Genomic DNA, 12208 nt, shown 5'->3' with positions numbered 1-12208 from the left:
TTTGAATTTGGAAATGCTTTCTTTATTCCTCATGTACATTTAGCAAGTGAGTAATTCTTTCAGTCCACGAACAAGGCCTGGTGCACACTTGGGGTGATAGCTAACAATGTCTGCAGCTGACAGAACGGGAGGCCCTGCACCACCCTGGGTCTCCAGGAGTGATTGCCCCAGCAGCAGAGGCATCATCTGGGAACTGGTGAAACACCTGACTTCCTGGCCCTGCCCCCACACCTCCTGAATCAGAATCTCTGGGGACCAGACCCAGCGATTTGTACTTTAACAAGCCATCTAGGTAATTCTAAGGAATGTTAAAGGTTGAGAACCACTGTACTAGCTTAAGAACCACTAGTTAAGAACCACTGTACTAGCTAACCACTGTACTAGTCATCTTAAGAGATTGAGTTCAGGGGCGCCTGGGTGGCTCAGTGGGTTAGAGCCTCTGCCTTCGGCTCAGGTCATGATCCCAGGGTCCTGGGATCGAGCCCCACATCGGGCTCTCTGCTCTGCAGGGAGCCTGCTTCCTCCTCTGCCTGCCTCTCTGCTTACTTGTGATCTCTGTCTGTCAAATAAATAAATAAAATCTTTAAAAAAAAAAAAAAGATTGAGTTCAACTTAAACATTCTACAAAAACTAACTCAAAGTTAACTGAAAATGATTTTTCAGGTTTCCACTTGTAGGACTAGTACACACAGCTCTAAGAACTAAAACAGGAAGGAAGGAGGAAAGAAGGAAGAAAGGAAGGCAGGCAGGCCTACAAAATTAAAGGGCAATTATTTACTTAAGAATCTACCTCAAGTTGCCTTAAGTAACATTTTCCTAAGTCTGTATTTCTTTGAAGATTATATAACGTTGAGAAACTAAAAACTTCACTTCAGAAGTAAATGTCGAGGGCAGAGCAAGTAAGGCTAAAACTCTTCAAGTGACAATTTAAGTCAATTAAAAGTATGCTTTAATTCCTGAGTTAACATTCAGCTTTAAATTAAATTTATGCCAGAAAACAAAGTACATTTGTATCTTATTATGCTTTATCCAAATTGGTCTTTCTGCATTGCCTTTATAGACTGTTTGAAAAAAACTAAAACTCCACCTACACAGGATCTGATAAAATACGAAAACTCTTACCTGATTTCCTTCTAGAGTTTCCATAATTAAAATATAGTTTTCCCAAAACTTTAGCAGCTCATCTTTCTTCTTCTCGGACCACCAAAACAGACTTGGGCCTGATAGGGTTTAAAAAGGAAAATTAGTTCCTTCTTTTGTAGATTTCATAGTTTTCTTAAAGACATTTTAAAAATAATGCCACCATTAGCCAATACTGTATCCTCTAATAATGGAGGGCATCCCTGTATCAAAGCCTAGAGAGTAGGCTTGGGCTAACAAGAATCTCAAAAGGTTTTTGTTTTTTTTATTTTTACTACGATTATTGTTCCAGCATTCTCGGCAAGGGTCACGGATTTGAACACTTAAGCCCCACTTTCTCTCCTTAAGAACCTCACAATAATAGTCAAGGACTTTTCAAAGGCAAAAACCCCAAAGAATGGCAAAAACCCAGAAGCCAACACCAGTGAAACTTAGTTTGAAGATCAGAGAAAAACCAAGCGCACTCAGGAAAAGTGAACATAAGGTGGCACATGGAAAGCCAAGAAGAAACCCAATTTACACTTGAACTCAGCTCTCCAGACCTAAGGAACAAAAGTTACTTTGTAAGTGGAGGGGAAAAGCAAGGCTAAACTAAAAAGAATTTTGTTTGGTGTGTTAAGAAACAGATCCTCAGTGCCCTTTCCTATGCTCTGAGCATGAAAAAGCCTGGAATTTATTCTCTGGAGAAGGTAAACTTGTGGGTCTCTAGATTGAGATGCATTGGACCCTACTAGGGTCGAGAGGAAGCGAACATGTATGCACCTCGCATGTTGAGACCCCCACCCCTTCTACCTGTCCCTTCTACCACCAGAGCCCCTCAGGTCCCAGGATGCTGGTCTGGCCTTCACTATGCAGCAACAGACTGGAAGGTCTCTGTGGAATCTGGCCAGCCCAAGAGGAAAGACGTGAAAATACTACTGTCAGAGATTCCCCAGTACCGTGGGGCTCGGCCAGAACACCTTGCCGTGAAGTTCACGGTCGGCAAGCACCACTTATGTGTGCGGATTTGGGGTTCCTTATTCATTTTTTTTATTAAAGATTTATTTATTGAGAGAGAGAGAAAGAGCTCACAAGCGAGCAGGAGGAAGGGCAGAGGGAGAGGAAGAGAAATCCTCAAGCCAACTCCTGGCCAAGTGTGGAGCCCAAAGCAGGGTCCAAACCTGAGATCTGATCTGAGATCATGACCTGAGCAGAAACCAAGAGATGAAGCTCGACCTATTGAGCCACACGGGCCCCGCACTGGTTCCTTATTCTTAAGTAGAAGCAGGTATCTAAGATCACCAGCCATCTGGGGAAACAGCCACATAAAGATCAAGACCAAAACAAACAGAGATTTGGAGAGAACAAAAATATGCCAGAGGGAGAAAACCTCATGTTGTCATGAGAACAGGATACAATTAACAAGGAGACATTAGAAGAACAAAAAAGATCGCATGAGAATAGAAATTTGATAGAAAAAACCAGAAACTCAAAGAAAGGACTGGAAATAAAGTTGAGGGGGTCACCCAGGAACTAGAACCAGGAGACAAAATCATAGGAAACAGGACAGAAAAGATGCTTTGATAACCAGTCCAGGAGCTTCAATATCCAACAAGAGAACCGAAAGCAGAAAGGAAGGGAGCAAAGAAAGTAATTCAGGAAAAGTTCTCAGAACTGAAGATCATGATTTCCGGACTGACCAGGTCCACCGAGTGCCCAGGGCAAGGATGAGAACTGACAGGTACCAAAACTGTGAAACTTGAGAATGAAGGCGCCCGGGCCCACTAACTTCCGTGCAGAAGAAATGGAACACGTACAAACAAACACGATTCCGAACGGTTTCAGACGGCTCGACAGTAACACCGGAAGCTCAAGCTCCTAAGATAATAGATCGGTGCCTTCAAAATTCTGAATGGAAATGTTTTTTTAAGCTAGAATTCCACCCCCACCTCCATCGAACCATAAATAAATGTGACAGGAAAACAGAGGCAGTTAGACAAGCTTGGTCTCATTTCCACTTAGGATAGAGAAAGCTACAGAAGAACATTCCCGCCATACGGACAGAGAGAAAAGGCTGGACACACGGTCCTAAACCCTGACACCTGAGACGACAATGCCTCCAGGGGATCGGAACTGCACAGGGCAGAAGGCCTCTCTCTAAGAACACACAAGACACTCGAATTCAATCTATCTCTGGCCAAGAGCAGGAAGAGGTGGTCACCAAAAATGTTAAAAAAAAAAAAAAAAAAAAAAAACAAGCAGGGGCACTGGGTGGCGCAGCTGGTTAAGTGTCTGTCTCTTGGGTTCCACTCAGGCCATGATCTCCGGGTCGTGGGATCGAGCCCCACATGCTCAGTGCGGAGTCTGATTCTCTCCCCCTCCCCCTGCTCAAGCTCTCTCTCGATCTAAAATAAAATCTTTTTTTAAAAAAAGAAAAAAAGAGCCCAATGAAGGTTTGTTGAGTTTTTTCCAAGGCGAGGTGTGGGCTTGTTTGACAACCTAGAACCCCGGGAACCCCAAGGGAGTCCGCAACCACTCACCAGCTCTCTTCCTTAGGCATCCCCCCAAGTGATCTGAGGAAGATGGTGGGAAAGGCAAGAGACTGGAGCACAGGCGTGCAGGGCAGGAGCAGGTCTGAGGACGGCGGGACTAACCGAAACAGCCAACCCAGCCTTACACCAGTACAAAGTGGTGGTCAAGTGCTGAAGCCTGTCTGCCCCCAGGATCCTCCTCAAACAGGAGACCAAAGGCGTCTGCCCCTGGAGGAAACCCTGCCACATCCCCACGCCTGTCTCTGTCCCGACACCAGGCAAACATTGGCCGCCCTGGGAGATGGAGAGAAAACCCGCTCACCCAACCCTGTACCGACAGGAGGAAACCCCTCATGCGCAGAATCCCGGGGCGGGGGGGCGGGCGTGGGGGGGATACGAAGCAGGTCTGCTGCCGTGGGGGAGGGCAGGGAACCAGCGGTCAAGTCCTACCACAGGCAGGAGCAGAATGCAGCCACCACGGGAGAGGGTGAGGGAACTCTACACCCTTCATCAAGTAGGACACAAGGTTATATGCCATCGAGGGAGCTGGATGGAAGCCTGAGGTTCGGGCACACCAGGCCTAAGAAGAGGATGGAGCAGAAGAGATGAAAAGTACCACCCCCTCAACCATCTCAAGCCTTGTACCAAGTAACGGATATCAGCCATCTACCCTTGAGGGAAGGACCCCAACTGTGGTGTTAGTATCAAAGTCTTCAGAAGACAAGAACACAGAGGAAAATCCTTTAGGGACTCCCGGCTTCCCACTAAACCCAAGGAAGCAACACCCCACAGCCATGGCAGCAAGACCCAAATCCAGCTTCACCATAAACTCGCGTGACCCAACCCCCAACACTAATGGCCTCACAGAAGAGGAGGGCGCCCATCCCTAGACACAGAGATCCAGTTCACTCTACTGACGAGAGTGACCCCCTTGCCCAGAGATAAAAGAAAAAACAAAACCAACTCAGAGATGGCTCGTGCAGAGGACTCATACAGGATTACAACTCACATGTTAAGGGATCTAGGGGAGAAGGTAGACAACCTGTGTGAACAGCTGGGCATTTTCAGGGAATGGAAATTAAGTGTCAGATGGAAATAAAAGAGAGAATAACACATCAGGGGCGCCTGGGTGGCTTGGAAGGTTAAGCATCCGACTCTTGCTTTAGGCTCTGGTCATAATCTCGGGGTCCTGGAACGGAGCCCCATGTCGGGTTGGGTGGGGGGGTGTCCACGCTCAGCAGGGAGTCTGCTTGTCCCTCTCCCAACCCCAGCTCGCCTGCTCTCTCGCTCTCTAAATAATCTTTAAAAACCTATCAGACATGCTCTGATAAAAATTTTTATCTCTGGATGATGCCTACACCAAAACAAGTGAGAAAACCAAAAAAGATAAAAGCTTGAACTCCAGGAAACGAGAATTCCAAGCCAGGCATCAGGTGAGGGCAGAGCTGAGAACTGGCAGCCACACATCAGGCTGAGCTTATAAGGGGAACGTAGGAGAGACGTCTTGGAGAAAATGATTGGACTTTGTATAAGAAAGATTTAGAGGATGAGCTAACTTCAAGGCTGAATTCATGATAAATATAGAGAGAACCAAAGTCATCTGTAAATGACCTAATTCCAGAAAAAAACCTGCAGGAAGGGGGAAAAAATCATAATTTACTACATGGGTCATCTGTGAACATCTTCAGTCATAACTTTGCAAACGTTGAACTTACATTTAACTGAACTGTAACTGTGGCAAATGATGTTGATTTACCCAGATTATTGGAAGACACAGAGGTAAGTCCAAAATAATCAGCTCAAAGAGGTACAAGTGGTTGCTCTCCGAGGGGCAGGAAGCAGAGACCACTGCTCATCTTTAAAACTCTGTAGAATGACTCTTTAAAAAAAATGACTTCAATTTTGGTCATTTAAAAAATGTTCTCCGGGGGCGCCTGGGTGGCTCAGCGGGTTAAGCCGCTGCCTTCGCCTCAGGTCGTGATCTCAGAGTCCTGGGATCCAGCCCCGCATCGGGCTCTCTGCTCTCTAGGGGAGCCTGCTTCCTCCTCTCTCTCTGCCTGCTTGTGATCTCTCTGTCAAATAAATAAATAAAATCTTAAAAAAAAAAAAAATGTTCTCCGGTGAAAACTCTCCTTGGATGATCACTACTTTGTGGACTGCCAAAATATTTACTAACGTTGTAGACAAACATGAAGATCTACTCCCAACTTCAACCAAACAAAAAACCCCTTACCAGTAAGAGGGGGTACAGTTAAACAGGCAGAAATTATCTATGGGGACAACTTTTTTTTCTTTTCCTTTTTTTAAAGACTTTATTTATTTATTTGACAGGCAGAGATCACAAGTAGGCAGAGAGGCAGGCAGAGAGAGAGGGGGAAGCAGGATCCCCACCGAGCAGAGAGCCCGATGCGGGGTTTGATCCCAGGACCCTGAGATCATGACCTGAGCGAAAGGCAGAGACTCAACCCACTGAGCCACCCAGGCGCCCCTCTATGGGGACAATTTTGAATCATTCTATCTTGGTCTTGGACAGCTCAGAAAGATGACTGAAAGGCACTTTCCCACATTTCAGCGAACAAACCAATCCACAGTAAGTACCACACTGAAGGGAGTCCTTGGTAGCTGGGCCACTCTTGCTTTGTCATCAGGGAGTAGGAAGCATAGTCTCAAAAGATTTTTTAAAAATTACTTAAAATCGGACTCACCCTATTAAAACAATAGCAAAACACCCTCCAAAGGACGACTTAAGGACCAAACATTTTACAGAGAGAACTACCAAGGGAAAGTTCCAGAGTGTGATGATTCCTAGGGCAGAATTGTACCGTGCACAACCCAACCACTCATCTTTCAACTTGGTGGACGCGAGTCCTTCCTCCCTGAGCAGGGACCTACCCCGAGATGGCTCAGATTGGGGCTGTCAAACCCTGCTCGGACTCAGCCACGTTCCTCACCATTCCCCAGCTCAGGCTGCGCCCCGCTCTGGGTCAGAAAGGTGAGGAAGCGCGGACTGTTCGCAGCTGCCGAGATTCGTGTCGCCTGGAGACCACCCCGAGGTGAGGTTCCCAAGGTTTCCAGGCTTTGGGGTTACGGGACACACACACGCACGGAAGGCGGAGAGCTGGTTTCGGAAGCAGAAGCCCCCCCCCCGCCCCCCAGAAGGCCAAGGGGGCTGGGACGGAAGCGGGGAGGGCAGTACCGGTTCCTTCCCGGGGGCCGCAGGCGCAGGGCGCGCCGCGCTCAGCCGACACCTCCACCGCCCTCTGCAGCAGGTAGCGCGCCCGCTTGCGCGTCAGCGCGTCGGGGGCCCGCGCCAGCCCCGCCTGCACCGTCCTCCAGAAGCGCCCGCAGCGCCGCGCGTCGGGGACCTCCTCGTCCGCTCCGGGGCCGCGGTCGGCGCCGGGCTCGGGCAGCAGCCTCTCGGCCAGGGCGCTCAGCACCAGCAGCCGCGGCCCGACGCGGCCCGGCCCCGAGGGCGCCCCGGCCGCGACCAGCCCGGCCCAGACGGCCCGCAGCGCCGCCCCACCGCACTGGCCCAGCGCCGGCAGCAGCCTCCCGGCCGCCAGCTCCGCCGTGTCCTCCGCCGGCCCGGCCTCGTCCCGCTCCCCGTCGGCGCCCAGCGCCAAGGCAAGGGCGGCCTGCGTCACCCGCTCCAGGAGGGGCCCGTCCTCGCGGGGCCGCAGGCAGGGCCCGACCGCCGCCAGCACCTCCACCGCCGCCTCCGCACCGGCCGCGGGCCCCCCGGCCACAAGGTCGCGCAGCGCCTCCTCCGCCAGGGCGGCCGCCAGCTGCGGGCCCCCGGCGAGGCGGGCGCACGAGCGCAAGGCGGCGGTCGCGGCCCTCAGCACGCGCCGGCTGTCCCGGGGCGGCAGGTCGGGGTCCGGGCCGCCCGCGGGGCGCCCACGCAGGCCCCGTAGCAGCGGCACCAGGAACCCGGCGGCGACCTCGCGCGCCGCCTCCGGGAGCGCGCCCGCATCCCCGCCGCCACCGCGCTCCTCCGCGTCCTCGAGGCGCTGCAGCAGGAAGCGGAGCGTCTCCACGCGCTCCGCGGACGCCTCCCCGCGGCACAGCGCCCGGAGCAGGACCCGAGGGTCCGGGCTCTGCGACAGCAGCGTTTCCGCGAGGACCCGCTCCATTTACCGCGCGCGCCCCGCCGAGGCCACCCGGCGCCCAAAAGACGGGCGTGCGCGAGTGCGTGCGCGTGCGCGGTGCCCGGGCGCCCGCTGGGAGGGGGCTGCGGCCCCGCCCCGTCCCGCTCCGCGCGCGCCCTGGGCACGTGTCCGCTACACCGTATGCAGCGGGTGCCCCTCGCCCCACCCTCACTGTTTTTTAGAAGAAAGGTGCCCCTGGTTAAAAGATGCTGTAGTGCGCGCTCCAGCTCCACCGGTTCCTAATTGGAGATTGGCCTGCCGGGGCCCTAAATCAAGCAGGTGTTCCTGAGAGCTCAGGCCAGAGGTACACCTGAGGGCAGCTCTCAGCCGCTTAGGAGCTTATTTTCCAAAAAGGCACAGGCTGCCCCCCCCCGCCCCGCCCAAAGAGATTGACACAGTGGGTCTGGAATGGATTCCGGACACTTGCAAAAAAAAACCAAACCAAAACAAAACAAAAACAAAATCCTGAAAACGTGAGAATGGTTCAGAGGCCCTGAAAACTACTTTAGCTATGTGTTAGGGACAGGCAGGGCTGAAAAAAAGAGGCCCACCCCGGCCTTTGCAGTCAGTGTCCAAAGCTGACTGTAGCAAGCAGATGTTTCTACACAGTGCTTGTGTTCCCCTGTGCAATCTCAAAAACTGGCCATCCATGTATTTTCTGTGTTTGTGACAGCATCTACTGCTACAAAAACAAAGTCTTGGGTTAGCATGGATCTTACTGGTTTGGTTCCCAGGCAAACTGAATCTGTGACATGGGTTTTCTTTGCCTTCTAACCGTAGAGATCTCTCCCATAGTGAATGGAGAAAATAATACCCCACCTTCAAAAAGTTTGACATGTAATAAACATAATTGATAAGGTATAATTTAGAGTTACTTAAAGTTAAGGTTACTTTTACATAAAGTCATTTTATGTTTTGGATTTTATGTAACTTAAAGTTATCTAAATTTAAAGTTACTAAACACCATGGATGCAAGATTTTTCCCCATCTTTCTGTCCATTTTCTTCATTGACAGAATGCACAAATGCTTCTATTGTAAACCCACTCAGAATAAATTTCAATTGCCTTCAAGATACACTTCTCATATGCCTAACAAACAAAAATGGACAAAACTATCAAATGAAGACGTGCAAATGCAGACCTCTGAAAAGGTGTTCAGTATTCGTTGTTAGAGAAATGCAAATTAAACCATCAAAAAGATACCTTTTCACACCCCCTTTGAATAGCTAAAACTTCAAAGATTGGAAAGAGCCAAGGACTCACTTTGGGAAGCTGTCTCTAATGACATTTATACCTCCACCCCTGGATATTTGCTTAAAATAAATGAAAACATATTACGACAGAAATGTTTGTACAGGAATGTTGTTGCCAACATTAGTCATTATAACCAAAAGTTTATCACAACCGAAACATACCTTGATGGAGGAACAGATAAATTGTGATCTGCTCGTATAATAATGCTTGCTGTTCAGCCATAGCAAATTACTAATGCATGCAAGAACATGGGTTAATCTCAAAAACATTATGTTGAACAAAAGAAGCCAGAGAACAAGGTTTACATACTGCATGATTCCATGTATGTGAAGTTCAAGAATAGACATAACTAATCATTTGGGTAGAAATGAGAATGGTACTTGCCTACAGGAAGTGGAAATTAAAACGGAACAGGGCACCAGGGAACTTTCTGAGGTAATGGAAATATTTTTCTTGATTAGGGTGTCGGTCACACAGGTTTCACACTTGTCAAAACTCCTTGAAATGAATCCTTGAGATCTAGACATTTCAGTGCATGTAAGCTTTACCTCAGTTTTTAAAAATAACTTATTAGAAACATATTCATAAGTTGGCCTATGTTTCGTGCCCTGTTACCTACAGACTAAAGCCCAGCTCCAGAACGTGCACTGAAGGCTTCTCAGCCTCTGTTGAAAGCCAACCAGTCTCCTAGCGAATTCCCCCTACTGTGCCCCGTGTTCCAGTCACGCGGAACATGGTGGGCAAGTGGTCTCCTAACTACAGAGCTGCCTTTTCCGTCCTTGATGGTTGAGGATTTCCTTTTCCTGAAGCGCTGTCTTCCTCCAGGTCTCATTTTCTCATGACGTAGCTTCTTCCTGTTTTCTTTTCTCCACCTCTTTGAAGGAAGACTCCTCTTCCCCCTCCTGACCTGTTTCCACAGTTACACCACCAGGCCCCTGTTCTTCTCACTTTATAAATTTTACTGGAGTAACTTCATTAAAACTAGAGATTGGGCTACCATTGATGTGCTAATGATCAGAAAAAATCCGTATCTCCTGCCCAGATCTCTCTCCTGAGCCCCCAACCTATCTACCCAACTGCCTGCCAGACGTCTCCATTGGCGTACCCAAGCATCAGTCTGACTTTACACTTTTACAAACTTAAGCCATTGTCCTCACTCCCCCAGCATCCTTACTTCTTCCCAAGTATTTCTAAAATTCTAGTGTCCCCCCTCCTTTGTCCCCAACCAATACCTTAGTTTTCAACTGTTCTCTTTTCTTACTAAGATAACAGCAGCAGCCTCCCGCCGAAATCACTCTCCACTCCAATACCCACTCCATGCTGCTACCAAGATGCTCTTCCTGAAACTAAACCACTGGTGGCCACAGCCCTCAGAATGATGTTTCACTATTTTAATGTGACATCCAAGATGCCTTGGGAGGTGGCCCCTTCCTACTTCTCCAGCCCCATCTCCCACATGCCCCATATACACCTGGATTTGGAAGTCCCTGAAACACGCCACGTGCTCTCACTTTGCCCTTTCAAAAGCCCCTCCATCATCCAGAGAGCCCTTACCTCTACTCCACATGACTGGACACAGTTCCTTTCAGGACACTGTTCAAATGTCACCTCTCCCAACAGTCGTTTTCTTAACACCTCACTCCCACCAACAACACCCACCCCCAGCTTAGGCAGGTGACCCTCTTCCAAATTCCCAGAGCATCCTCGCATATCACTAACACTGCATTTGTCATGTTGTGATGTAATTGCAGGTTTATGTTTCCAGCTGCCTTTCACCGTGAGCAATTTGAGGGCCAGGGGTGGTGGGAAGAAGGTATGAGGTTATTGTCTTTAATCACACTAATCCCAGCACGTGCTCTTCTACCTACTTCGTGCTCAAGAAACGCTATTGAGGGGCACCTGGGTGGCTCAGTTAAGGGCCCAACTCCTGATTTCAGCTCAGGTCATGATATCATGGGTCGTGAGATCGATCCCCAAGTAGGGCTCCATGGTGACCAGAGAATCTGCTTACAATTCTCTCTCTCCCTCTGCTCCCCCCACTCCAACTTGCACGCATGCACTCTCGCTCCCTCTCTCTCAAATAAATAAATCCTTAAGAAAAGAGAGAAATGCTTACTAACGGGCTGACCATCTCTAATTCCTCCATGAAGACCCAAATTACAGGGCATTTCCAATAAGCCATTCCCAATGGCCCGAATCATACCAGCTTCTACTTGTGTATTCTCTGAACCTTCCACTGTAGCAATAATAGTGGCTAACAATTACCCACCATATTTACTATAAAGAAGACGTGGTAATATTTTTCTATATGTATTAATACATTTAACCCTCAAGACAACTCATAAATGATGTGCTATTATTTTTCTCATTTTATGGAAGAGGAAACCAAGAATGGGGGAGGTTAAGGAATGTGCCCCAAAGTCACATGACAAAAAAAGCAGCCAAGCTGGCTCAAAGCCACGCACCCTGCTCTAAAACATCAAGAGAGAAAAGTACACAATGAACGTGTCAGGTTAACTGTCTCACAGCCCCTGCTAGTGTCTGGAGCAACCGCTCAGTAAACTATTGTGTGAACGGATGAATGTGTTTGTTTCTGCCACAGCCTATGCACACCTTAAGAATCAGGGTTGCGCTTTAATTCATTTTGTATCCTACACACCAAACAAAGTACCAGAAACATAGTAACCCTGCAGTGAGTGCTCGAACCTGGATAAGTAAGAATTCAGTATTTTGTGGTGACAGTCAGATAAATCCAACGGTCAGAAAATTCGCAGTGACACAATTACTCTTAAAACATGAGCCTCTGCGAGCTGACATCCTTGTCGCTTGGATCAACATGTAATAAATCACTGCTCTGGTAGAGGAGACCCAGAATCTCCAGCTACATACCCCTCCTCATCCTTGCAAAGGTGAATGGTCGGTTACGAGTGATAGAATGGGGTTTAGAATCCTTTGCTGTCCCTAATCCTTGCCATTTCCCTGCTTCATCCATAAGTGAATAGAGTTTATGACTAGCAGTTATCTTATCTAGCACCAGCAAAAGCAGGTGCCAGTGGAGGCAAGTGTCACAGTCTCTCCTGCTTTCTTAGCTACTTTAGCTCAAGGATTCATGAATTCAGCGTTCTGTCCTGCATCCTTTACACCCAAAGCTTGCCA

General features: G+C 48.8%; 1 protein-coding gene across 4 annotated transcripts in view; it reads right to left on the bottom strand.

The window, feature by feature from the left end:
- Nucleotides 1–7796, bottom strand: part of LOC111160485 (TAR (HIV-1) RNA binding protein 1) — an 84901-nt gene extending 77105 nt beyond the window's left edge. For all 4 annotated transcript variants that reach the window (XR_002641485.1, XM_022523630.1, XM_022523631.1 and 1 more), the window contains exons 1-2: nucleotides 6847–7796; nucleotides 1123–1220 (exon numbers count right to left, since the gene is read on the bottom strand). Coding sequence is in view for 3 of the 4 variants with exons in the window: in XM_022523630.1 (XP_022379338.1) it covers nucleotides 1123–1220; nucleotides 6847–7783 (1035 nt within the window). In the remaining variant the exon portion in view is untranslated. The remainder of the gene's footprint in view (nucleotides 1–1122; nucleotides 1221–6846) is intronic.
- Between the last annotated feature and the right edge of the window lie 4412 nt (nucleotides 7797–12208).

This window comes from Enhydra lutris, unplaced genomic scaffold, assembly GCF_002288905.1.
Source record: "Enhydra lutris kenyoni isolate GAN:26980312 unplaced genomic scaffold, ASM228890v2 scaffoldscaffold76, whole genome shotgun sequence".
In the NCBI taxonomy this organism is placed as follows: domain Eukaryota; kingdom Metazoa; phylum Chordata; class Mammalia; order Carnivora; family Mustelidae; genus Enhydra; species Enhydra lutris.
Note: the sequence above shows the minus strand (reverse complement) of the source record. Positions and strands in the feature narration are given on the sequence as shown.